The sequence below is a fragment of the Sinocyclocheilus rhinocerous genome, unplaced genomic scaffold (assembly GCF_001515625.1).
Source record: "Sinocyclocheilus rhinocerous isolate Xijiao unplaced genomic scaffold, SAMN03320098_v1.1 scaffold766, whole genome shotgun sequence".
NCBI lineage: Eukaryota > Metazoa > Chordata > Actinopteri > Cypriniformes > Cyprinidae > Sinocyclocheilus > Sinocyclocheilus rhinocerous.
This window is the reverse complement of record NW_015631057.1, coordinates 27090-53969: the sequence shown is the minus strand read 5'-3', so window position 1 is coordinate 53969 and position 26880 is coordinate 27090. Positions and strand designations below refer to the sequence as shown.

General features: G+C 38.5%; 3 protein-coding genes across 5 annotated transcripts in view; 1 reads left to right on the top strand and 2 right to left on the bottom strand.

Annotated features, from left to right (window-relative positions):
* Window positions 1-1047: 1047 nt before the first annotated feature.
* LOC107741444 (probable ATP-dependent RNA helicase DDX31) lies at window positions 1048-19420 on the top strand. 3 transcript variants are annotated; one of them, XM_016554175.1, is made up of 21 exons: window positions 1048-1237; window positions 1349-1434; window positions 1550-1866; window positions 1961-2036; window positions 2126-2169; window positions 2241-2311; window positions 2525-2589; window positions 3160-3204; window positions 3327-3368; window positions 3493-3557; window positions 4289-4408; window positions 4704-4810; window positions 5180-5394; window positions 5898-6065; window positions 8423-8482; window positions 9865-9915; window positions 9998-10137; window positions 10625-10709; window positions 11252-11363; window positions 11694-11889; window positions 18851-19420. In XM_016554175.1, exons 1-21 carry the CDS (start codon window positions 1207-1209, stop codon window positions 18996-18998), a joined length of 2244 nt encoding a protein of 747 aa, XP_016409661.1. In that variant the 5' UTR covers window positions 1048-1206; the 3' UTR covers window positions 18999-19420. The 3 variants fall into 3 exon arrangements, with proteins under 3 accessions (XP_016409661.1, XP_016409663.1, XP_016409664.1); XM_016554177.1 differs by having other exon boundaries at window positions 1345-1434; XM_016554178.1 differs by having other exon boundaries at window positions 1048-1434.
* Window positions 19421-20776: 1356 nt separating this feature from the next.
* LOC107741447 (barH-like 1 homeobox protein) lies at window positions 20777-23819 on the bottom strand. Its single transcript, XM_016554181.1, has 3 exons — window positions 23417-23819; window positions 22245-22467; window positions 20777-21162 (listed from the first exon to the last, which is right to left on the bottom strand). Exons 1-3 carry the CDS (start codon window positions 23811-23813, stop codon window positions 20883-20885), a joined length of 900 nt encoding a protein of 299 aa, XP_016409667.1. The 5' UTR covers window positions 23814-23819; the 3' UTR covers window positions 20777-20882.
* Window positions 23820-24961: 1142 nt separating this feature from the next.
* LOC107741446 (uncharacterized protein C9orf171 homolog) overlaps window positions 24962-26880 on the bottom strand; it is a 12881-nt gene continuing 10962 nt past the window's right edge. Inside the window, exon 6 of the mRNA XM_016554180.1 lies at window positions 24962-25093. Coding sequence (XP_016409666.1) covers window positions 24962-25093 — 132 coding nt within the window. The remainder of the gene's footprint in view (window positions 25094-26880) is intronic.

Sequence of the window (26880 nt, the reverse complement as noted above, 5' to 3'; positions counted from 1 at the left end):
AGGAAGTATTCCCTGAGCTCCCTCTGGTTCTGTAGCACACTGAACAAAGACTGATTTTCAACAAAGGTTTTATTTAAAATCTGTACTATGTAGAACAGTGATGGGCAAACTTGGCCCTTCCAGGCCACTTTTCTGCAGAGATTTGGTCCAACCCTGATAAAACTCACCTGCCTGTAGCTTTCTAGTAGTCTTGAAGACAATGATTAGCTGGTTCAGGTGTGTTTGGTTAGTTGGAGTTGGAGCTAAACTCTGAAGGAAAGTGACCTGGAAGGGTCAAGTTTGCCCACCCCTGATGTAGAACAAATGTAATGCTATTGTTATAATGTTAGAAAGATTCATATTTAAGCTTTATATAATGTACAGAGAAAAGGTGCTTAAAGGGATAGTTCACCCAAAATGAAAATCCTGTCATGATTTTCTCACCCTCACGTTGTTCCACACCTATATGACTTTCTTTCTTCTCTGGAATACAGAATGTTGGTAACCAAACAGTTTTGGTTCCCGTTGACTTCCATTGTATGGACAAAAATACAATGGAAGACAATGGGACCCAAAACCAGCATTCTTCGAAATATCTTGTTTTGTGTTCCACAGAAAGTCAGTCATACAGGTTTGGAATGACATGAAAAAATGATGACAGAATTTTCATTTTTGGGTGGACTATCCCTTTAAAAGGCCTCACAACATCTTTACACCATAAAATGTACTATAACAGATTTAGTCTTTTATAAATGACATGGGGCTCTCAATCCACTGAAATCAAAATGATAGTTTCAATGGCAAACACTTTAAATACAGGTAAGTATTGTCCTAATACTATGTATTAAAAAAGTAAGCTTGAGTAATAGCAGAAGTAACCATGAAGAAAAGTAGAAATATAAGAGTGAACAATATGAAAATTTTAATAGAAACCATTATTTGATTATGGTTATGGTTTAAGACAGGAGGTGTATCTTATAATATTTTAAACAGTTGTTCTCAACCAAGTATTTACAAACTTATAAGGGTGCTCAATTAAAACCATTGCTCACTGCAGTGGGACTTTTATTTTGGTAACGTCATACCCGGAAGTTTCCCGTTGTAGTGGATGGTGAAAAAACACGTGTGGAACTCTAGTCTGTATGCGTACAGTTTATGTTGTGTTTTTACTGTGTACAAGTGAACATTACTTGTATTTAGCTTGAAACATACATTTCCGCCATTCAAATGAAGGATAATGCGCCATGTATCTCATCTTGTGAGTAGTCTAATGTGTCTGTGACAGTGTATTACAACTATTTAGCTACTAACGTTACACCGCTTGTTTTAATCGGCGTTTATAACCTGTTTACTGTCATGGCTGAGGACGTGCTGATGCTCAACATCTCGGCTCCCGTAAAGTTTCACAAAAAGACAAACCGAAGACCTCTGTCATCAGCAGAGAAATGGGCACAGGTGAGTCAGTCCTGCACCCTATGTTGTTGCTGGCATTGTCATTACACACTGATGTACATACAAGTTTCTTTCAGTCTGATTGTGAAGTGTTGTACCGCTTGTGTTGATGTTACAGAAAAAGTGTGAATCAAAGAGGAAGGCTGTCTTTGAGCCCCATGAGAGCAGCGCTTCCAAACAGAGGAAGATTAATCAAACTGGTCAACAGCACACACATAAGCAAAAGCTGCAAACCCCCAGAAGCCCCTCTCAGAGGAGTAATAATAGAGACACAGAGGAGAACGGGGACCGGAGAGAAAAGTCTGCCGCAAAGTCCCCATCAAAGGTGAAAACATTTCCAAAGAAAGCTCCTGAAGAGCACGGAGACCATGGCAGACCATTTATCAAGACATCGTCTCTCTTCAGAAACAACCCAGAGATTCCTGATGTCCTCAGGTAGATGCAACACATTTGGGCTTGTGTGAATGGACTAGGGTCTTTTCCAAAATTGACCTTTACATGCAATTTACTTGTCTTTTTTTTGTCCCAGTCCTGCTGTAAATCAAGTAAAGGAGAAAGTCTTCACCAGCAACACGTTTGAAGAACTGAATCTACATCCTCATCTGGTACGAACAAACCTCAATATCGCTTAACAGATCTCTCAACTAATACTTTAGTCTCATACATTTCTCTCCTGGTCTAAACTATTTTACAGGTGGCAACGCTCCATAAGGTGTTGAATGTGATCAGTATGACAAGGTACTGTAGCTTCATCTTACCTTTTGTTGTCCACCTCTTTGCATTTTTCTCATGTTCCTTTGTGTTTTCAGTGTCCAGAAAAAAACCATACCAGTGTTGATGTCTGGTAAAGATGCTGTAGTGCGCTCCCAGACTGGATCAGGTGGGATTCCTGGCCTGTTTCATGTAATCAAATATTGAATGTTCAGATCATTATTTTAATTGTTTACAAAAATTCCATGTGTAGTTAGTAACTGAGCTGTAAAAAATAGAAATCACAAAAATGTTTAAGTTAGATGTTACAAAGAAAAGACAAAAACAGAAATGACTTTAAAAGGTGTGATTATTCACATTTTTTCTTACATTTTTCCTACAGGAAAAACATTGGCTTATGGAATTCCAGTGGTTCAGTTCTTACAAGCGATGCAGCCTAAAGTGAAGGCAAGTCAACCTGAATGTCTAAAACAACACACTCAACATCAAGACTTTACTGATTGATCACATAATCATTTTCGTTTTGTGTTACTCAGCTATTGTTGGCTAAAAGTAATGCATTTGTTTATTTGAAATGGTTATGCCATTTATTGGTTCTGTGTGGAGAAATTGGGGTCATTAGCAGTCAGACATTCAACACTGTACATTATAATACACATTCAAATAAATTGGTCAAATTAATTTTGAGTCAGAATTAATGTTATCCATAAAATAGCTAATGCACCACCATTTTAAAATTGTTTTTATTGGTCTTATGAAGTATTCTAATTTGTTGAGATAGTGAATTGGTGGGTTTTTGTTAAATGTGAGCCAAAATCATCACAATTAAAAGAACCAAAGACTTAAACTACTTCAGTCTGTGTGCATTGAATTTATTTAATACACGAGTTTCACAATTTGAGTTGAATTACTGAAATAAATTAACTTTTCCATAACATTCTAATTTATTGAGATGCACCTGTATAGTCATGTTCATCAACTTTGGGTGTCTTAAGTTTAATTGATTTTTTTCTTCAGAGATCAGATGGACCTTTGGCTGTTGTGATTGTTCCAACTAGAGAGGTATTATAAATGATACAAAACCATCATCGTTTTCTGATTTATCTTATAGCATATTAATTTCCCCTTATATGTACCCTTTTTTATTTCCTTCCAACATGGATCTGTTTCTGGTTGTCCTTCAGCTTGCCCTGCAGAGCTTTCAGATGTTTCAGAAGCTTCTAAAAGTGAGGATTTGCGCTTTTGCTAGATTATTATGCTGCATTGACATCATTGAACCACTACATTTTCAATCTTTAAAAGTGTACTACTATAGTAGTAATAAATACTCACTGTATTTATTCCTTTCAGCCTTTCACCTGGATTGTGCCAGGAGTTCTGATGGGAGGAGAGAAAAGAAAAGCAGAAAAAGCCAGGTTAACAGCACATAAACACAAAATATACATGCATCTACTGCAAGAGGTCTGAATTAGATTTCTGTTGTTTATTCAAATGTAAAATTATTGTATCCCACATTACAGAAGCATTTCAAATAGAATCACTGCAAACACACTACAGTTTAAAAGTTTGGAGTCAATAAGAAATTTATTCAGCAAAGAAGCATTAAATTGATCAAAAGTGACAGCAAAGACATTTATAATTTTATAAAAGATTTCTATTTAAAATAAATATTGTTCTTTAAACTTTTTATATTCATCAAAGAATTCTGAAATCAAATGTGTCACAGTTTCTACAAAAATATTGAGCCGCACTGCTGTTTTCTACATTGATATTAAGAATTGTTTCTTGAGCAGCAAATCAGCATATCAGAATGATTTCTGAAGGATCATGTGACACTGAAGACTGGAGTAATTGCTGCAAATTCAGCTTTACCATCACAGGAATAAATAACATTTTAAAATGTACTTAAATAGAATTATTTTTTTATTCTAATAATATTTCACAATATTACTGTTTATTACTATTTACTGTGTTTTTGATCAAATAAATGCAGCCTTGTTGAGTGAAAGAGACTTCTGTCAGAAACATTAAAATCTTACCAAACTTTTAACAGTAGTGTGTAGTTCATTCTGCAATATCACATCAGTCTGCACTGTGTCTTGCTGTGTTTCCATATGTTTTTGCTTGTCTTTGTCTTTGAACTCAGACTGAGGAAGGGCATTAATGTTCTGATCTCGACTCCAGGCCGACTGGTGGACCACATAAAGAACACTCTGAGTATTGCTTTCAGCGCTGTGCGCTGGCTCATTCTGGATGAAGCCGACAGGTCAGTGTGTTTGCTGAGTTGAACTAAGAATGACATGATGTGGTTTACATTAGGGCTGTGGCTAACAACAAATTTGCTAACCTTTAATCTGCTAATTGTTCATTTTATTAATATCTTACTAATTGACTATTGTACTGCTATTGAAGTAAATGTTTTTTTAATCATTAAAATGTTTTTCACTACTTTTTAAATTGGCGATTTTTATCAGCTTTATTTATTAGTTCTTGCTTCCCTAGTTTGAAGGTGTCTCAATATCCGGTGTATTTATGATTAGTTTATCCATGCTGTTTTGAAGGACTCTGGATTTGGGCTTTGAGAAAGATCTGACTGTGATTCTGAATGCTTTGAACGCCACTGGACTTGCCAGGCAGAATGTGCTGCTTTCAGCCACACTCACCGAGGGTAAACTCATCGCCCGCTCACTACCGCTGTCCAGAGTGTGTCTGGATGTAAAGTGGCATAAGCGCTCGCTTTAGACTGTGGGAGGTACCGTACTGGCTTTATTCTAGCAGAAGCAGACTAGGAGACAAGGATGAGCTGACAGTTGCTGTCTCTCAGGTCCAGTCTGTCTCTGCGTTGCATGACAGAACAGGCTCTTGATCCCAGTGAAGACTGAAAGTTTTTGAGCCTCTTGTAGCAACTTCCAGTTTTAGACAGTGCTAAGTCACGAAAACTTCTTACTCTCACAACATTTTGATCACAAAAGCATTTTGGTGACAATCTACACGGGTGTGCAACCGTTCATGCTGATCCTGTTCTCTTCACGTCCAGGACTGTCCCGATTAGCTAGTATCAGTATGAAGGAGCCCGTGAGTATCCATGTGTCAGAGGGCAGCGAGGACACAGTTGAAGCGTGTCCCCAGGCGGCCCCTCAGGCTCTGTCAGACAGCTACGCAGTGCCTGAGAGGCTGCAGCAGCACGTTGTGGTGGTGCCCAGCAAACTCCACCTGGTCTGTTTGGCTGCCTTTATTCTGACCAAATGCAAGGTACAGGACACCATATGTTAAAACCCAGTTATTAACGCTCAGTGGTATTGTTGTGTTACACTGTAGATCACCTCAAGTCATTTCAGTTTGGCCTGATGAATAATTTTAATGTTTTATAATCTACCAAATATGGGAAGATGGAAGTATTCTTTTTTTTAAATATATTTTAAAATTGATTTTATTCCTGTGATGTTTTCAGCAGCCATTACTCCAGTTTTCAGTGTCATGTGATCCTTCAGAAATCATTTTAATATGCTGATTTGGTGCTCAAGAAACATTATGAATTACTTTCTGTCACTTTTGATAAATTTCATGCATCTTTGCTGAAGTATTAATTTCTTTCAAAAAAGATCTTACTGACCCCAGATGTTTGAACAGTACAATTACCAAAATATTTTAACTGATAACCAACGATGTTATTACTGCTAGAGTTTACTGTAACAAAGAAAGTAATTTGCTCATGTTACATGCACAGTAGCTGTCACTGGACTTTTTGTACATAGTTTGAGCAGCGGCAGAAGCTGATCGTTTTCATATCCAGCTGTGAGGCTGTGGAGTTTCTGCTTACTCTCTTCACTGCAGTCCTCTGTGTGAAGCCCAGCACCACATCAACCAAACATACCTCAACATCCCTTAACTTCTACAGGCTCCACGGCAACATGAGACAAGAGGTGAGACATTATGTGTCAAGTCCTGTTATAACCATAGTCATGGTTTTGTTCACAGAATGCAGTTTAATTTTATTAGACCTACGATTCACTTACAGGACACTTACTATTAATGTCAAAACTGTCTGTTTTTGCTGCTGTATCTTTAACACTCGACTTAATATGTGTAAATGATTTGTTAAAAATGGGCAACTGCTTCGTGTGTGAATTGACTAACACCACTGAATCATTGGTTTTGATTTAATTGTTTGTTCTTTGGTCACTGCATAATTCCCATTCTTCCATTTCAGTTATTTTATAGTTTTGATGACTTCACTATTATTCTATAATATGAAAAATAGTAATGATAAAGAATAATAGTATATATTTTGAACTAATATTGTGCAATATTATGAACATCTTAAATAATTGTTTTCTGTTTTAAATTATTTTGAAGTTTATTCCTGTGATGGCAAAGCTGAATTTTCAGCAGCCATTACTCCCGTCTTCAGTGTCACATGATCCTTCATTTTTAATATGCTTGAATAGGCTTGATTGTGTTTATGGGGTGCAGTCTAACATGTGTTAATGTTTCGTTTTTTTAAAAATTAATTATTTTTCACATAATTTACCTTTATTCCACACCGCTCTGTCCCTTCTCTGAAAAACGCACTGATCATTTCCTTCTTTTATGAAGCCCCTCCCTCAGAAATAGGCGATGGGCTCTGATTGGTTAGCTAGCCCAGTAATGAGAGAGAGAGAGAGAGAGATGCAGAGTGTGTGCAGAGCAGGGGAACGCGAGGAACAGTATTGAGAACTGCTGCTTTTGAACATTGATTTTGAAACTTGCGAATCCATTAGAATCATTAGAAGACAGAATTGCGATCCATATATGAATAGATTTTTGTGCACCTCTAGTTTTCTCTTCCTCTTCTCTAAAGCAGCGCAGCATGGCCCCCTTTGCTGCCTTTTCCCGAGGGTGGGGTTTATCAGGGTTTGTGATGTCACGAATCCGGGAAGTAACTCGTTATAGTCCCTACCAGCTGTTTTTGTAGGCATTAAACTGACAGAAATTCAAAAGACGATATCTCCGTTTGCATTGAACTTTCAGCTTCGTAACTTTGCAGATATTGTTTGTTCAAACAGCAACATTACACACAAACTAACGTTAAAAAAGTGAAATAGCAAACAACCACCCCTTTAAATATTCAGATTTTACCTTAAGGCTGGAATGCATTACACTACTTTTAGAATCTGAATTTTTAGAAATCAGATTTTTAAAACCGTATGCATCATTCACTTGCCGACTTTGTAAGAAGTTACTGAGAAAAAAGGGGCATCATACACGACTGAGGATCACACACTACCAGACTTTCAAGTCATTCCAAATACACAAAATCACACTGAAACATGTGCCTTCTTGCTAGGATATGCGTGACAAATATAACAATGTGTTCTAAAATTGAATCAAAATATCAAACATGTTTGATATTCTCTGACAGGATGGAATCATAGTCTGAAGCTAAAAAAATCATAGAATCGTAAAAATACTCTACATGATTTTCTAAAAAAATCTTTCAACTCAAATCTGCAGAATGCCTCTGACTTTCAGCAATTAGCGTCGACATCTCCAGACTGTAAATTGATGCAAAAATCTGGGCTAAAGTCGTGTAGTGTATTCCAGCCTTTAGACTACAACACCACGTTAAAGAAGCCCATGCTTCTGTTCTGCTAAAATGACCATGTCTCTTAAAAGCATCCAGAATCACTAGCAACATATGACACTAGGTTAGACCATCATGGTCTAGTTGACCGGTGGGGTCCGCCGGCTCTCGGCCAGCTGGCTTTCAGGCAACAGCAGCAGTCAGTGCCTTGTGGCAGTGTCAGTGGACCTGCATCCTGCCACTGTCCAGCCTGCACCGTCACCCCCCTCACAAATGTAGCAGCCGTGGGTCGCCCATATGGCACTTGGAAGGGCAGGGGACTCTGAAGTCTCTTGGTCAGATGTATGAGAGAGCAGGTCTGGGTGTGGTGCTGGCCTGTAGTGTTATGGATGGGTTTGGTAATGGGACAACACAGGCTGAGCTCTGGACGTCTCCTCCGATGAGGAGAGCTGCAGGAGACGGGCAGCTGTTCCAGTACACAACAGATTGTGCTCCATGCAGAAAAAGAGAGAGGAGCTGTCGGACATCCCATCTTCAGATGGGCTCTCATCCATGTTTCTGCCTAATCTTTTGTTTTAATATAAATGCAAATACTTGTTATTGCTGGAATATTGTCTCATATGACTTTGTATTTAAAGATTAAGCTCAAGTGTTTCTCTTGTATACTGTGTTTGACCACCTTAGAAACATAACGGCAACTGTTTTGTGAACTTTCAGGAGCGCACTGAAGTCTTCCAGGAGTTCTCAGTGTGTAAAACTGGCATTCTGCTGTGCACGGTAAGTCTTTCAGATTTACACCATTTGTATGGTAACTGACCCTGACTGCAGTGATTCCCAACCAGGTATATTCATACTCAAGGGCTTGCCTTCACATTTTCCAGAAGTACATAAAAGATTTTGCTTGTTAAACCTGTAAAATACCAACTGAAAGTGAAAATATGGAGTTGTCAAAAGGTTAAAATATTTAAAAACACATTTTTAAGTAACACATTCAGTTGCTATATTATATTGAAATAAAGTATTGTCATATTATTATTACTTTATTTCAATGTAAAGTAATGCAGGGGTTCCCATGGTTCTCTGATTTTTGTTGGTCAGAAGCAAGTTGCATGTGAGTAAATATTTTTTATAGTAAATATTTTTTAATAAGCGTTTTATTTTGACCTTGTAGCTGGACTTTTAAGTGGAATCAATCCTCTTTTTAGTTGTGATAGTCTTATTCAACATTACATTTTGGAACCCAATCAAATAAATTATTAATTATAAATGAATTAAAATGTATAAAAATGAAGAGAGAAATATATTACTGTTTTAAATTGCAGCTGTACTGTAAAATAAATTAATATTTGATAATTGCAAATTACAATACTAATATTTACATTATATGTTCTTCACTTTTAGTAGTTCAAACCCTCAAGCCTTTATTTTAGTGGAATAATAGTATGACGCTGTATTAAAGTAAAGCTAGTGCACGTTGCGTTCCCAAATGCACAAGCAGAGATAGTTTGCTGCGTTTACTGTGAACCGAGCTGCTTGGAGACGCTGAAGCACACCAGATCACGAGCTGCCCGCGCTTCACTCTAAAACATGCAGTGCATCAGTCTATATAGTTATTTCATTATATTGCAGTCTTTGATTTGATAATCGCACTAAGCTATATCGCGATTATCATGCAATCCCATTTATTTATTTTAATTTTTTTACATTTTTTATTGGACATAATTAATTTATAGCTTTTCATAAACTTGTGAACCCCCTTTGGGAAACTCTTAACATCTAAGGGTTCCTATTTTAAAATCTAAACATTTGTTAATTGACTTATCAATGCATTGATCTAATGATGTAGCTCAAGTTACAGCACAGTCAGTTGCTACAAAAGTGTTATGGACAGGTGTGTGCGTCCCCTTCCTCCACCTCCTTTTCTTCCATCTCGTCACTCTGCAGAAGGGCTGCTGGAATGAATGAGTGCTTTTATTCCTGTTGACAGCCTGGCATGGCATTGTGTTGGTCTCCATATGTACCAGCTCCAGACACCTCAACTCAGGGTTTAGGCTGGTTGAGAGCTGGAGTTAAGATTGAAAATATAATATATGCTTCCCTAATTCACTCTTTTGATGATTAAATTAATATTTAAATGTTTTTGTTTATTTTCTCCCTAGGATGTGGCTGCACGTGGATTGGATCTGCCTCAGGTTACGTGGATTGTTCAGGTTAGATTTCTTCATGTAAAATCTCATAACTGTTCAAATTCTAGTATTTAAAAAAAAATTTAATATCATCTTTCTGTTGCAGTATAACCCTTCTGTTTCCGCCGCGGAGTACGTTCATCGTGTGGGCCGCACGGCACGAATTGGAGCTCAGGGCAGCAGCCTGCTCTTCCTCACCCCCTCTGAGACGGCTTTTGTGGATGTGTTGGCCAACCATAACATCAGGTGTGCTGACTGACATCTCATCTATATCACATTTACTTATCATTTCAGTGAACTCCCACGCAGCAGTAGGGGACTGTGGGGCAGATCCTGTCTGATGTGTGGATGAAGTCCAGTCCCTGACACTGTGATTAAAGATGGTCAAACTGGTCTTGTCTCTGTTCCAAAGCTCACAATATAATAGTCAAGAGCTGGACTGATGACTCTGTAACAGGCTTCCATTGCCGAGAGAAAATACACTCGCAGTCTCTCTGCATGAGAGCAGAATGAATCTGTTCTGCTGGCACAAGGACTATGATATTTGGCTCACGTTACAGTTTACAGTACTAAAGGATGATCAAAAGGATTTTGGTAGGGTTAGCAGGGCTCGATATGTTGATCTAAACTATCTAACCCAGGCAACTCACAGTCTGGAAAATTTTATTTATTTATTTCCCGTTGATTAATATATCTGTTTATAATATCCATCTACACTTCTTGGCTCCCTCAGTTTGTCCGAGATGAAGATGGAGGACATCTTGGCCACTCTGATGAAGGACGAGCGCTTTAAAGGCAGAGGGAAATGGGACAGTAAGGTAACTTCTGATAGCAAAGCCTTAAAAACAGTCACTCTGACCCAAAGAGTCAATGTTGACTTGTTTGACTGTGCATAACTGTTATAACTTTCCTGTCTTGGTTGAAGAATTGGTGTGGTTGAAAATGCAGGTCTAGAGAACAGCTGTGGGAGAAGAATGGCTTTCTCTTTATCTCCTTTTTCCCCCTCCCTCTCAACAATGAGAGCCGTCTGACAACAATGAGCGAATGTTTCTGCCAGCGCTCAGTCAGTCCTAATCCTGATTTAATGTCCTTTTCCCTCCCAGCACCAATCGGCTGGTTGTAATCCTCTCCCGGGCCACCCCCCTTGTTAGCAGCCTCATTTGAGGGTCAAAGGTCATTGATGGGGAGGGGAGGTGTCATTAGTGTGTATAACCAATAACGTTTATGTGATGCTTTTGTTTTTTTGTTGGCTTTTATTATAATGTGATTTTTCACATAATTGCTGAAATGTAATGCATTCAGTTTGCTCTGATTTTGGTTTATCTTTGATGTGTGTGCCTGTTTGTACATGACTGTGCAGAGATCAGCCGCTGCTTTTGAGCAGGAGGTGCGAGATAGAGCCACTGTTTTACAGACTGACTTTGAGAATTATGTTCATGCCAATAACGAGTCTCTGCAAACAGCGAAGAGCGGTAAGCCAAAAAACTAATTATCATGTAGGGTCTTAAAATCATATTTTGTTCTACACTTTTGCAACCCAACTACATTTTCATTACATAGAAGAAATTTAGCTAAATAACTAAAAATGGATATTTGAACATTTTTACAACAATTTAACCTCTAAATCATAATTTGTTGTTATTTCCATTGGTATTGCAGTTGTGATTGTGATTTAAATATTTTAATAAATACAACAACAACAATAAAGTAAAATCAGTCCTTTAGTGCCGGTAAAACCCCTAAAGTGCTTGGAAATGTCTACTATCTTAGCTCTAAATCTCTCTCTTTTTTTGGTCCTGTAGCACTGCAGTCTTTCCTGAGAGCATACACCACATACCCCTCCAGTCTGAAACACATCTTCCACATCCGTAGCCTGCACCTGGGCCACGCTGCTAAGAGCTTTGGCCTGAGGGACGCACCCCAGGGCCTAGGAAGCTCCATAACCACTAATCCTGCCAACAGCAAAGACTCCAAGAAGGGCAAAGACAAAGCCAAGAGGTACTGCAAGTTTTCAGAAGTTGGACAGTAATTTATGAATCTGTCAAACAGTTTGCGTTGCCAGATAATATGATCTAGTTCTGCTTTTAGATAAATTTAGTTCTGTTTGATTATACATTTTTCTTTGTGGCTTCTGTAACTTTTTCAGGTTTTTTTTTAGTGTTCTGTTTAACTCAATGTCATATACACCACCATTCAAAAGTTTGGGTTCAGTAAAAAAAACGAGAAATAAGTTCAAATCAATTTTTTCAGCAAGGATGCATTACAGTAAAGTTATAGTAAAGACATTTTTTAATATTACAAAAGATTTCTATTTCAAATAAAAGCTGTTGTTTTTAACTTTCTATTTATCCAATCCTAGAGAAAAAAATTATCAGTTTCCAGAAAAACATTAAACAACACAACTGTTGTCAACCTTGATAATAAGAAATGTTTCTTGGGCACCAAATCAGCATATTAGAATGATCTGATCATGTGACACTGAAAACCGGAGTAATGACTGCTGAAAATTCAGCTTTGCCATCACAGGGATAAATGACATTTTTAAATATATTCAAACAGAAAACAGTTATTTTAAATTGTAGTAATGTTTCAAAGTGTTACTGTTTTTACTGTATTTTTGTTCAAATAAATGCAGCTTTCGTGAGAATAAGAGACTTTAAAATCACAAAAAAAAAAAAAACACTTACCGACCCCAAACTTTTGAATGGTAGTGTATCCTAAAATAAGCAAGGCAGTGACGAGTATAATGTAAACCAAAAGTGCATGATTATATACTGAATTGGGAATGCAGCTCATTATTTGACTAAACGGTCATACCAAAATTTTAGTATTCGATGCATATAAATGTGATGTACGTTTTAACATATTATACTATTAAGTAGGGGTGCTTTTTGAGGCCGATCGCTGATCACAGAAAGCAGTATCTGCCGATACCGATACCGATCTTTTTAAAGCCTTCTTTTTATAATTTATAACTATTTATAGTGATGCTCCAATCAGGATTTTTAGACATTTATTCAGGGCCTGAATTTCATTTTTGAAAATGAGGGGAATTCCCCTCTTAGGTGTCTCTTGTGAGAGGAGAAGCAGCTTTTACAGAGGAGTCCACTACTGATCGATCCGTGGCTGTTTACCACAAACACAACATTTATCTATTATTTTGATTTCAAATCCAAACATTGTCACTGAAAATGCTTTTTCAGCATTGCAATTCTTTTTTTACACAGTACAGTAATACAATCTTTCAGATATGTTTTCGGTTCATAAAGAACTTTGATTTCCTACCTCCACAAGTGCCATCTATTATTGCCTTGTTTATCTAAAAGTGCTCTTTCCCTTTAAACCTAGCCAAAAAGCCATATGTGTTGACTGTGAAACACAGTAGACTTTAATAATATGCATTTATGGTGTAATTACATTTTCTTGTCAATCCATTTTCATATTTACTGCAAAAAAATGCGCTGTTACTTTAATTCAGCGCTTGCAGCGCAGCAATAGACTCGGTGGGAAACTATCTCTGCCGTCTGCACTGCTGCAGACGCACCGCTCCTGGAACGCACTGCCGGACCGCAACTGTGTGCAGTGTGCACGCTTTACTTTAGTGACTATGTGACACTGCCTCGATTGTGCAAGTGACAATCCCTGTGTCAACTGTGCAGCGTGCGGCTCGCTTATAGTGCAGACGCGATGTGGTGATTTGCCTATTTTGAGAGAGAGCGCGCGCGTGGTGATTCACTCACGCTGTTTGTGAAATTACGTCTCACACAAGGTTTTAAAATTACTTTAAAAGTTATTTAATTAAGAAATATGAAGGGGAGTACCTCACCTTCAGCATTATAATTATTTCACCCGCGCCGGACAGAGACGCAGACGGTGCCGCTGCGTGTCATGCCAAACCTTCTCACGGCAGCGTCATCAGCTTGAGATCGTTTTTTTGAGGTCGGCCTTTTCAGAGACCTGAAAATTTGGAGCAACCCTACTATTAAGTACTAACAAGAGTTAATTAAAACATTTAGTCTTCAAGAATATTCTGTTAAGCAAACTTTACTTCAGGTTTACAAGTAATTTAAACCTGTTTAAATTAACAAACAAACAAATGCTTGATCTGCTTCTCTCAGATCAAGATGTTCAAAACACCCACTGCAAAACCAGATTAAGTCTGTAGACTCAGTACTACGTGTGCTGTAGGAAGAATAGGAATAGTTACATTTTTTATTTTAGTATCGACTAGGTACCGGAGTACCAGTGCTCTTGCCGTTTCTTAGCAAGACTATAAACGCAGCCTATGTGAAACCACCAACATCCTTTATTGCTTTTCTAAGATGCATCCACTTATCACTTCTTGCAGAAAAGGGAAAAGAAATGACTTCGAGCTGAGTTATAGGACGTTGTGTTACTGTAACTGCCCTGAAAATTGCCAGCACGGCTGCGCTGGAGAAAAGCCCACAGCTCACACACACTCTTGGCAGCTGTGAGTCTTTCACTGTAGCAGAGCTTTTCAGGGTCAAGGAGGACTAGTCAAGTCCTGCCTTTACCAGCTGCAAGTTTTACCTTTCACCTCTGACACACTCACCCCCCTTGTTTTCCCTCGCCTTCCTTTAAGGTGTGATGCAGTAGCAGCGTTATTCACAAAGTATATATTCTTGTCCCAAAAACTGGTTTACTTAATCTGATAGTAGTCTTTGGTGTAAGTAGGTGTCATTTTTGACGGCAGATTACAAGATGAGGATGGTGATGATTGATTATGTACTGATGATATGGCCACTAGTACATCGCAGTATGGTTGTTAGGCCACTAACCAGGGCTTGACACTGCAGGGTTGTTAGTGGTCATTTCCCACAGGATTGAATGTGGCGCTGCAAGCGTGGGGTCTGGTTAGCAAAGGCCATGTCCAGACTAGCCCTCAAGCATGGATGTGTTGGTGTAGGCCTTCCTTTGTGTGGTCAGATTCTACGCAGGACACTTAATTAAACCGAGCCAGAGCCAAAAACCATCCTGAACGTCATTGCTGTCACATAGTGAGAAGCTTTATCTGAATCAGTGTGCATTTGTTTGTGTTTAAATAAAGAAATTTGGCATATGGACCTCTCCTGTAGTGTTGAGCATGTGTTTCATAGCTGACCCGCACACGCAGTGATCACAGTTCTCTTGTCAGACCAGAACTGTCATTTGAAAATTTCTGTTATTGTGAGTGTATTCTGCTGTATTTTACTTCCCTCTCTTTCATCCTACCTTCAGTTCTTCAGTGTGCCTTTGAGATAAAGGCTCAAAAGCCTCTGCGTGTTATCTCTGTGCTGTAAAGGGGGTGTCAGGTACAGTTTGGTAAAATCTGATGTTAAAGTTGTTTAACTCCAGGTTAGTGACGCATTCAATTTAATTGAGGTGCGTTGTTTTATTTCAGAGTGAAAAACAGACTCCCAATACTCGTTCTTTACAGAAGATCTTATTCCATTGTGGAAGGGCGCTGTGTGTTCTCAAACAAGCTACTTTCATTATAGAATGCTTTATATGTAAAACTATAGAGTAAAGTCCTGTCACGGCTTTAGATTTAAAATGACAAAAAAAAATCTAAAAGTGTGACTAATTTAAAATCGATTGTCAGGAATGTGTTTCGTGAAAGGTTTCTGTTTTTATTAAAGGGGTCATATGATGCTGTAAAGTTGCAAAGACTAAAGTCTCAAATCCAAAGAGATATTCTTTATAAAATTTAAGAGTCAACCACGCCTACCTAAAATGGCTCGTTCTAACACGCCCCCACATGTCTACGTCACGATGTGGGAAGATTTGCATAACGCCGCCCAAATGTTCACGCAAAGAAAGAAGGCGTAACTTTTATTCTCGCTGTAGTATTGTTGTTGCCGCCGCCATGTCGTGAAGGCGCTGTGTGCTTCGTTGTGAAAGCAAAACTACTTTGTTTGGCCTTCCAAAAGAAGACTATACCACGTAGACCCGCCCTTGTCGCAAGCCCGCCGGCCGCTCCTTCGTCGAATCCGCCGGCTGTGCCGTTCTCAAGCCCGCCGGCCGCCGCTCACTCTAGCCCGCCCTGTGTGACGCATTTTATGGAGGACTGTTTCCTGATCCTGGTAGAGTAGACTACAATGCCGGCTGTTCTGACTCACAGACTGTAAGTAAGTTATCATATCTAAAGGATTTGCCACTGATGATTCAAACGCGAGTTTTGAGCAGTGTAGAGGATCACAAATTCAGACAAGACATGGTTTTATGTTTACGAGGCGCGATGCAACGCAACGCGTAAAAAGACAGTATAAGTCAATATAATCCGTAATTATGTCCCCACTGGATGCAACAAATGCCTCGTTTATAATGAGTTTTAATGTTTTTGTCTCGGCGCTCTGGCCGGACAGGGCATCATCACCGTATGATAAGGGGCGTAACATTTCCGTCACACGCTTGAGGTATTCGGCCAATCACAACGCACTGAATAGCTGGCCAATCACAGCACACCTCACTTTTCAGACCAATGAGCTTTGTAAAAATCGACGTGTTTCAGAAAGGTGGGGCATAGAGGAGAAACAATAATGTACAGTATGTGGAAAATGTGTTTTTTGAACCTTAAACTGCATAAACACATTTCATTACACCAAATACACAAAATAATGTTCTTTTTAGCAACATCATATGACCCCTTTAAAGCAACACAGCGCAATTTGCGACGTTCGAATTGTGAAGAAATTACTATTACGAATTGGTTATTTTTCAGGTATGTGTGCTTCAAGAAAAAAACAATTAACTTTCTGTTATGTAATTTATTTTAGAGGCTTACATCAGTCTGTTTATTGGCATTGTTCATATGACAATATTTAAATGTGTACCCAGTAATCAGTAATAGTCATCATGTCATAGCAATGAAAAGCAGTGATTGAAAACCTAACCATCTTTATCAAGTGATTTTGTAATTTGTCAGCTTAAAAATAAGTTATTTGGCTTTAATTAGAAGCCAGTGGCTCCCTCAATTTTTGTTTATTTGTTTAAAGCCCTGTTCATTTCATCTACTTTATGATTTCAGAATTGTATATTAAGACTGTATTTTATGGCTTCTTTTGTAAACGTACACTTCTTTATGGTAGTGTTGAGTTTTGACTTGTGCCATGCTGGCTCAGACACTGTAGGGAGAAGCATGTGTCTAACCACTAGTAATTGGCAGGGTGACCTGCAGCAGGACCTGTGAATGAAACCCATGGAGCGGGACAATAGGTCAGTCCCCAAGGAGCTGCCCCTAGAGCAGCCATAACGCACTCACACTCTCTCTCCACTGCCTAGACAACAGACAACAGCCGTAATGAACTTATCAGCCATCATAGCTGACAGCTGACATCTATATTTACCAGCCATCACTCTCTATAGAATATTCATGCTGCACTATGCCGATACCACTTAACTGGTCAGTGCTTTGGCCCTATTAACATTTACCATTCCCAGCATAACTGTGTGTGTGACATTGCTGTTGTGCTGTGCTGTGCTGTCTTACGGTCTCAGTCAAGTCTAGCCGTTGTGTCAGGAGAGACTTCATTACAGCTGGCTGTGGTGTTCACTGTCCATGTCCAGACAAGATTTCTCTAATGAGCAGATCACACCAATATAAACATAGATACACACACACACACACACACACACACACGACTCGACAACAAAGACCTCTGGTACACAGGAGAGAGGCCATTACAGGCAACCAAAAATACCAGACACACACACCCCATGTAATTAATTTGATAATATAATTTAAATAATATGGAGTATATAGTCTCTTATGCTTATCAAGGCTGCATTTATTTAATCTAAAACAGTCAAATCTAATATTGTGAAATATTAATATACAATAATGATATAATGTAAAATAACTTTTCAATTTTAATATTTTAAAATGTAAGTTATTCCTGTAATGGCGAAGCTGAATTTTCAGCAGTCATTACTCCAGTCTGTAGTGTCACCCTTCAGAAACCATTCTAATGCACTGATTTGGTGCATAAGAAACATTTCTTGTTATTATCAATATTGAAAACTGTTGTGCTGCTTAATAGTTTTGTGGAAACCATGATCTTTATGAAGTGATTTTTTTTCTTATCTAGTTATCATAAATGAGTGGAAAACTCATGGACAAATCACAGATTCATTGGTCAGAAAGTATGGAGACCTTGTGTCTATCTGGACGTCCCACAGGATGTTTTGTGTTGTTCTTTGGTTTGTCTTTCTAGTCTGGCTGTTAAAGCTAAATAGTTTTGAGAGCGTTAGTTATGCCATTGTATTAATTTTGTGCCCAGGTGCTTTAGATCTCCCTCTCTACAATCTTTACTTCCGAGGTTTTAACGCTGACCTAGCTGACGGTTCACTTCTGCTGAGGCATATATCACATTTATGACATGTCTTTTAGTATGTGTGAAAATAGTGACATTCTATACTGTGTATATAATATAAACACCTTTGCGTATATCTGTATACATGCTTCATATCGCCTGTAGGGGTCCCTGTGGAGCGCTCGGGGACCAAAAGAACAATAACTGCTATCTCATAGCCGCTCTAAGCCCTGGGGGTAGAGTGTGCCGTGTGTCACCATGAGGTAGGTGTGTGTGTGTGTTGGATCCTTAAGCAGCCCCACGGGGCCAAGCGCCGCTTCATTCATTCGCCGAGTTATTGATTAGATAAACAGTCACTAGTTTTACATCAGGCCCCCGCTGCTGTCTAAGAGCCTTTTATTGACGACAGTGGGAAATTTGTTCAGCCGGTCTCAAGCTAGCCAGCCTACCTGCCGCCACTCTTGACGGGATAAATCTCAGATTCATGCTTCGGGATGCTTGAAACACTCTGAGCAATTCACACAGTTCCTGTTTATCATTGTAGTTAAGATGTTTATTTCTGCCCTTTTTTCTTTATTCTGTATTGGTCTTGGGAGGAAAGGCTTTTTAAATACACAGAGTGATAAGTTCTTTTAAATGTTTTTCAGGCCTCCCAAGAAACTCACGGCGAAGGATCGCGTGTCAAACCTAATGCGCTCCGAGTATCTCAGTGGGATAGATGGAGAATCCAAGTCTAAGAAGAAGAGGAAAAAGAAGAAAGGTCAAGCAGAGGAAGAGCAATCTACTGCAGCATAAAGAGGAAGACTTCGTAGAGATCGGAGACTCTTTTCGGCTGAGATGTGCTGAGTTTGGAGTCCTTTGCAGCCAGGTGGATTCTCAGGATTGAACACAGGTGTTTTTTATACAGAGTGACATTTTTTACCTGTAACAAAGCAAGAATGGTCGGCAGCGTGGCCTGAAAACCTACTTTTACCATCTGCATCAAAAAAAGCTTTGATACAAATGGTAAAATGGGCGTATTAGGGCGAAGTCCATATGGAATGTTTTATTGCTCACAGTCAGTTGATCTGTGAATTTATTATTATAAATGTGGTGCCATGAATATGACTATTTAAGCAATGTGATTTACAGGAAAGCAAGCTGTTTCATCAATGTTGTAATACAGTCACTAAATGTTATATTAAAGTGGGTTGTATTTAATAGGTGTGTTTGTTTCATTTCATCTGATTTTGGGCTCTCCACAGGATTGAATCAGAAGTTTTTCAGAATCACTGGCGACCAAACCTGGCATGCCTTTCATGTTGTTCACAAGGTTATGAGAACACCGCTTAAAAATAGTCTTTGTTAAAAGCTTTTTAGCTCATTTCCCTGGCTTGAATTTCGGCTTGGTCAGGTAAATAGGGGTGGATATGTATGGAGGCTTACGCTGACCAGCTGTCCAAGCGTTGAGTCTGACTCGCCCGGTCACCAGCTGCTGTCTTTTGGCCGAGTCTTCGCTGCGAGCGCTAAAAGAAATTTGACCGGAATATTGCGTTTCACGGTCCTTTTATTACTGCAAAAGCCGCTTGTAAAAATGTTATTGGTCTGTAATAATTAAACGCCTATTATGATTGGTCAATTAAACCCACACAACAAACCACTTACCCAGATACGCTCGTTTCGATGTGACTGGGCTTCTCTGTACGAAGCTCTAGTGAAGAGAACTCACAAAAGGTTTCCATTGGCAGTAATGTATATGCTTATGTTAATTAAAAACGTAAATGCAGAGTGATGGGAGAACATGTCACAATATGAGCGCAGGAAACAGACGGAAAATATTTTTTTATTGCGTATACTGCGTTCACGGGCTGATGGTTTGATGTCCAGTTGAAGCTGTAATGCAGTTATAAAAATTACAGTTTTTTGTGTGTATAAACTTTTTTGCTTATTTTAAAGCCCATTTTATGCACAATATATTCACAACCATTATACAAAACTTGTTTGACCAAGAGAATATGTAAGAATAAAGTACTTCCGTCATATGTGACAAATTCACGGTCTTTATTCAGAAATTATTTTGGCGTCTGTTGAACCGGGTTGTAAACTACCCATAAGCACAACAATTTCCACAAAAACGGATTAATTGTCTGAACAGGTTGTAGTTCCATTAATCATTTTTGCGCTGATCTGTGCATTTTATTTGAAAAACTGTTTTTGTAATTTTTTTGTAAAACAGCTCTCAGCAATGCCATCACAATAATCGGTGACAAATTACATTTGTTAATTGTTATTATTGGTGTTGTTTTGGTTTTATTCTTTTTGTTCTTGCATTTTTATCATTAGGTAGACAAAAATCCACAACTATTGCATATATGGTTCAACTTAATTGTTATTTTTTTTAACCTATGTTTATTTTGGTTTGCTTGCGTCATAATTTTGTGCAAATAAACCACGCCATTTCTTAGGGGAAAAGCAACTTCTTTCAGAAAACAGTAAGGAGGTTCATGAGGTGATGGAACCTCATCAAATAATTTTCTGATAACTTCTTCCGGACGGTAAAGTTTAATAAATATTTAGCATTCACCTTTTGGTCAGAGTCATTTGGAAAGTCTATTATTGCGAGTTTATATTTTCAGCATATTGTCCAAGCGTAACCCTGTCGTTCCTGAGGTTTGAGTTTTTTTGTCAGGTTGAATCGGTTCATTGCGGCGTGTGTCGCGGTATCACTCCAGGGAGAGATGCTGGATCTCCGCTGCCCTGAAGACCGTGCAGGAGGATCCTCGGGACCAAAGGCCGCTGAACCGGTGGTGGAGGCGCGGACGGCCCTCTGTACAGATAAAACCCTGGTCCCGGGTCGAGGTTAGACACCAAACTTTGGGGGTAAAAATAGGGTGATGGGAACATTCTCTGTAGAGCTGAGTAATTCCCTGCTTCTGCGAGGAGCTCCAGCCCAACCGCTGTCTGCCGTTTCCACTTCGTTCTGTTTTGAAACAAAAAACGTGGGGCCTCATTAATTTACAATATAATGTTAATGTTTTTTATATCTAAATATTCTCATAAAATTGCTGACATTCTTGAAAACGTTCCCGTAGTTTAGCATTATATATACTGTTGTTGTTGTTAAATATATATATATTTTTAAATCTAGTCCATCACATCAAAGTGTGGCATTACTAACGTGCAGGAAGCCATTTTGTTGTCATGTGACACTAAACCATAAAACAAAGACGACCCCTTTAGGTGTGTCAATCTTTAAGATTTAGGTTTTTATTTATTTATTCGCATAATTTGACATTTTTATGAAAGGGAACGTTTTGTTCAGGTCAAATAAAGTAACTCTAAGACAACCTCGTGATTTGAAAATGTTTTAAAATTCAAGGTGCAAGGAGAATATTTAGCAGGCTAGCCTACTTTCTTCTTCTTTGTAGAAAAAGGTAGGCTATAAATTCATTTCAAAAATGCCTTAAAGCAACATGGATAAAATTACAAATAGTTGCTTTTTCCAACATCGCCTTAATGCAATCAGAGCTATGAATATTATTAATAATAAATAAACAAACAAACTGTAATCAAATATTTGGCGCTTAATGGAAAGTTTTTGTTCGTCGAGGATGAATCCGTGTAGGCTAATATCCTGTAGAACACTCATCCGTCAAATTGTCACTCAGCACAGAGCCATTTCAGATAAAGAATTAATAATTTTTGGCAATTGTTTAATTACTACGCGGAAGCTAAATTATTGATACACGATGCAGTAATTTATTATTTATGACTAAATGTGTTGGACTCGTGGTGTGCGAGGTTGTATATGCACAACTTTTTCCCGTTCATTTTTTGACAGCATGACAGAAACAACGCACAACTGCTACAAACAATTCTTTGACAGCATAATATTGATATTATACTGTTTCAGAAATATAAAACCTTTCGTAATGATTTTGTTTAAAACCTTTAAATTTAAAACGCCTTTCAAGTGGTTCGGCCCACATAATGGCTGCTAGTCAGCTGCATCTTTGTCAGTGTGCAAACGTGTGTGAGGTTTCACAAGATGTTTGTATTCACCTGCGGTTTTGGTACCATGTTTTGACCTGTGTGTCAGTGAGGTTGAGAGACGCTGCCAGCTCCATCCTGTCCTGCACGCTCAGGTACTTCTGACGCTCGAAGCTGCGCTCGAGCTGCCCCAGCTGGTGATCCGTGAACGCAGTGCGGGCTTTACGAGGCTTCTTCAGCCGGGAGCTGGGACTGTCTCTGCTGCTGGAGATTTCTCGATCAGCTTCGTCTTTCACTGAAAACCCCATGCACATATTTACACCATAAACATTTGTCATTTTGACAGAATTGCCATTTCTGACTAGAGCTCACTCACGTTTGCTATATTGCCTATTTCACCGTAGTAAATTCTGATATTTCCATCATTTAAAAATTAGACAGGCGTTTAAACAGCACTTAACACTTTTTGCTAATATTATTTTTTCTATAATATTGCATTAAAATAATTCAAACAACAGCTCAACTGAGCGCCAATGAGAACTTAAGACGCTCTCAAAAGCGCTTGTCATTATGTTAGCCTACAGATCTGATCATCAGATGGACAAATTCAGAACCCAAATTGTTTGAAACATTTATTGGCAGTTAATTGTGAGCTCACAGACTCCCTCAATGGACTGAACCTATATCAGGACATTTGATTTGGTTTGAAACCATTATAACTTTTGAATAAATGACCTCCAAAACAGGTAGGCTATTTCTTATTTAAATACCCTGTTTCGATTGCAAATAAATTTAACGATTAATTGTATTGAACTGCGTTGTAAGAACGAAGAGAAAAGAAAACGTCAAAATGATCATAAAAATATAAATAATTTTATATTTTTCATGACGGATGTCAGCAATGCTGTAAACTAGCTACTTATTCGTACTTATTTTGTAATCTCTTAAAACCTCCGTTTTCAGGCTTTTACATTTTAGATATTTTTTTAAACATTCATATAAATTACATTTTTATATTTATCTTGACTTTGTAAGTTTTACCTAATTTCGTAGGAATGTAAAAATGCATAACGGCGTGTGACCATAGCCTATATCAATTTTAATTTAAATCTTAATCTAAACATGTAAATAATAATAATTTAACTGTTTGCACTGGAAATCTTTTGAGTATTTGCTTCAATGTTTTTTTTTTTTTTCCTTCTTCTTCAAGATGTGTTTATAAAAACAAGCTTAGTGTGTCTCACCCCTGTATTCACTGTCCGAGGACGAATTGCTGTGAAGTTTGTCCATACAGTCTTCAGCATCTTGTGCTGACTGTCCAGTGCTGGCATAAGGAGCACAGGCTGCCAGAGGTTTGCAGTCCGCTAGTATGTCTCTGATCAAGAACGAGGACGTGACTGTTCGCGGTTGCTGGGATATTTGTAAAGGAGAGTCCAGTCCGAGAGCGCGAGCGTGTCTTTGCACCGCGTCTTCCACCGACGTCCGTCTCGGGGAGGGAGGCGACGAACAGCCGCTGTCCAGGTCCGACCGCGGGCTCAACTCCGCTGGAGACCTGCACCCCCCCTTCGACATACACGGACTGGTCGGTCTGTGAGAAAGTATAGACTCGATCCCAAAGCTCGACCCGTTTGATACCTCCATCGCGAGACAAATCAATATCAAATGTGCATTTGTCCCTTCTGACACTGGTTTTGGTGATACAGCGAAAATTTGTAGATTCAAAACAGTAAAATTAGATTAGAATTCTGGCCATTAAAAAAAAGTCTGCCAAACCTCTTTTGATCCTGTTCAATTTATTATTATTTTTAATTTTAAGCGATTTTTACCAGATCCTCCTCCTGTTGTTGATTGCAGGTCAGTTTTGTTGAATTTGTTCTCGTACAGTCCCTCAAAAACGAATCCGTGAAGTGCACCGGTCAGTTTCAGCACCAAGGACAGGTACAACTACATAAGAACAGCACTATCAGCACTCATTATAAAACTATTCGTCAGCTTGAAAACTTATCTGGCTTTCTAGAGACACAACTACAACCATACTAAGCCCCAAATCCTCTGACCTAAACCCGATGCTGATGTGTAAAATTCTAGTCCAGGTCTGCGAGGACTAAACCTGTGTAACAGTATAAACACAGGCAGTGATCTCCACGACCTGAAAATGACACCCTCCAGGAAACAGCCAATACCGGAGGTGGAATAAGCTTTAAAAGGTGTCCATTCCGCGTTTGTCCCGAGCGCCACGTCGTTATTGGTTAAAGGATGTTTTTTTGGGGGGTGATGGTCACGTATGTGTTGTGGGAGGGGGAGAAACATGGTCAACCCTCCCTCTTTTCTTCTATATAAATCGCAGACACGTAATACGTGACGTGGATCCTGCACAAGGTGCTGGATTTTACATTTACCACTTCACCACAATTTACTTTTTTCCTCTTTCAGAGCAACACCTAAACCGCAGGGTTTTTAAACTTGTACAGAGACCCCCAGCCGAACTCTGATATCCCAGGGACCAATACAAAATGCTAGATTTTTTATCGACAACACTTCGGTTTTTATTAGAGCTAAAATCAAATATTCAGAAATGTTTTATGCTATATATACGCTATATGTAGTTGTGTGTGTGTGTGTGTGTGTGTGTGTATATATATATATATATATATATATATATATATATAAATATATATATGTGTGTGTGTATATGTGTAGACAAAATAAAAACCAGAAGAACAAATTACGTCAATTTTTTTATTGAGAGATTAATGCCTGATACACAGAGGCACTGAGATGTAATAATTTTAACTCTGATAATCCACCGTGTAAGTGCCTTGACCCAGAATCCCTCTCCTGCTTGCAGACTCTGAGTGGTGGGTGCTCATGGCTTTCTTCCGGGCTTCAGGATCTCGAAAGGTGTCCAGAGCTGGTCCCACCTACAGAATCCAAAGCAGAGTATCTGATTAATCTTACACTGATTTTCAGCAGACTGGGATGCTGTCTGGGTATGGAGAGACCTAAGTTTGTTTATTATGTACATAAATTGTAGCAAAAAGAGTGTGCAATCTCATCGGATCTGATGAATCGTCCTAGAGTAGGAATATAGATTGAGGCCTATTGCAGTTCATCAATGAAAACAAAAAGATTTGAATGACAGAGGAAAGTAACATGGATGGCACTGTTGGAACATGGAAGACTTTCTGTTTTTGATTCACAAAAGTGCAGTCAGAATAGTCAAACAATAAAAAACCTATCCCTGTAAAAGGCAGCAGAGACGCTTTGCCCATGTTTTACTTCTGTAGCATCTAAACTGGTACGTAATAATGTATACTGACAGCTATTAAATAATAGAAGTTGTTTGGCACAGCACATTTATGATCTGAACAATGGCTCAAAACAGACAGATATGTTAAGAAAAAGATGTATGAAAATTAGGATTTTATATGTTTACTTTCCTCCAAATGTTAGTTTATGTTTATGGCATATTTCTGAACAGTAAAAACACGTTGAAACTTTACCGGTGTGTCACATCACGTTTTAAATATATGTACTTGTTTTTCTTTTTCCTTTTTCTATTCTAAAAAATCTGTTGCCTCCCACAAACACTTTTGACACCTCCAAACCTTTTTGAATTAAATAGGAGGAACACACGTTTCAAGAAAGGTGGAATGAAAGAGATGTAAGGGAAGGTGACAATACAAACAAACAAACAACAGGAATGAAGAAAATGAGTGTAGAATGAAGAAGAGAGTCAAGGATGCAAATGTCGAACCTGGTGCTATCAGGACAGCTACTTGACAGGCTGTAATGAGCAGAGGTAAATCTTTTATAAGGTTAACGCTCCTCTCTCTCTCCATCAGCTGTCATACAAGAGAGAATTTAGCGCAGGCGTGCAACCAAAATAACACTCTCCCTCCCTCATTAGAGCCGACTGAGGGTGGACGATAGGACAGGCAGCTACAGGGTGTGTGCGTGTGTGTGTGTGGTTGGGGAGGGGGTTGTAATTTGCAGAGGAAATCCAGACAGAGGAAAAATAGGATGGTGGAGGAGTGCATGGAAAGAGTTCAAATAAGAAACATAGCAGCATGGGATATCAGGGTGTGAACGAGAGAGCTTAAATGTACAGTACAAGCATAATATGCATGTTTAACCATATGCATGTGTTGTGCAAATAAATGTATCCCCATGTTGTTGCATTTGAGCTTGTTTTGTGTTCCTATATTTGTGTGATACAAAAAAAAGTTTAAAAAAAATGATGAGGTACCCATTGGATCCTAAAATTAAATATTTAGGAGCCAATTTTATTTTAGTTTGCTAGAATCTTAAATCCCCAAAGCTTTTAAATTTATCTTTTAATAACAGTCCCTTCTGTGTGATATGATGGTTTAAAAACTGTATACATGTTTTACAACAAATATCATTCTCAATAACAAATAATATTTTTAAAGTTTTTTCTTTTGGAACCACATTATTCATTTATCCAACAAAACTCTGCTGTGAATATATATTTTTATTTCCACACGTCAAATTAACGTCAATAAGAAGTCTCACAAACCTAAAGAAAAGTAGTACTTCAACAGCCTCCAGTTCATTTTAAATTGGACCAAACCATGTTCAAGTTTGTAGCCATTTCGTTAATCTTTTTGGCTGATTCATTAAAAAGAACCAATTCATAACCAATTCCTCAACTGGGTTTTAAACCATTTAATTTTTTTTTTTTTTT

Excerpts from the sequence above, each read along its gene's own strand:
- LOC107741444 (XM_016554175.1), top strand. The coding sequence starts at position 1,207 with ATGAAGGATAATGCGCCATGTATCTCATCTT. Across the intron at positions 5,395-5,897 it reads TTATTCTGACCAAATGCAAG|TTTGAGCAGCGGCAGAAGCT; the intron begins GTACAGGACACC and ends TTTTGTACATAG. Across the intron at positions 6,066-8,422 it reads ACGGCAACATGAGACAAGAG|GAGCGCACTGAAGTCTTCCA; the intron begins GTGAGACATTAT and ends GTGAACTTTCAG.
- LOC107741447 (XM_016554181.1), bottom strand. The coding sequence starts at position 23,813 with ATGGAGGTATCAAACGGGTCGAGCTTTGGGATCGAGTCTATACTTTCT. Across the intron at positions 22,468-23,416 it reads CTCGGACAGTGAATACAGGG|TGAAAGACGAAGCTGATCGA; the intron begins GTGAGACACACT and ends TGGGGTTTTCAG. Across the intron at positions 21,163-22,244 it reads ACATGGTACCAAAACCGCAG|AACGAAGTGGAAACGGCAGA; the intron begins GTGAATACAAAC and ends GTTTCAAAACAG.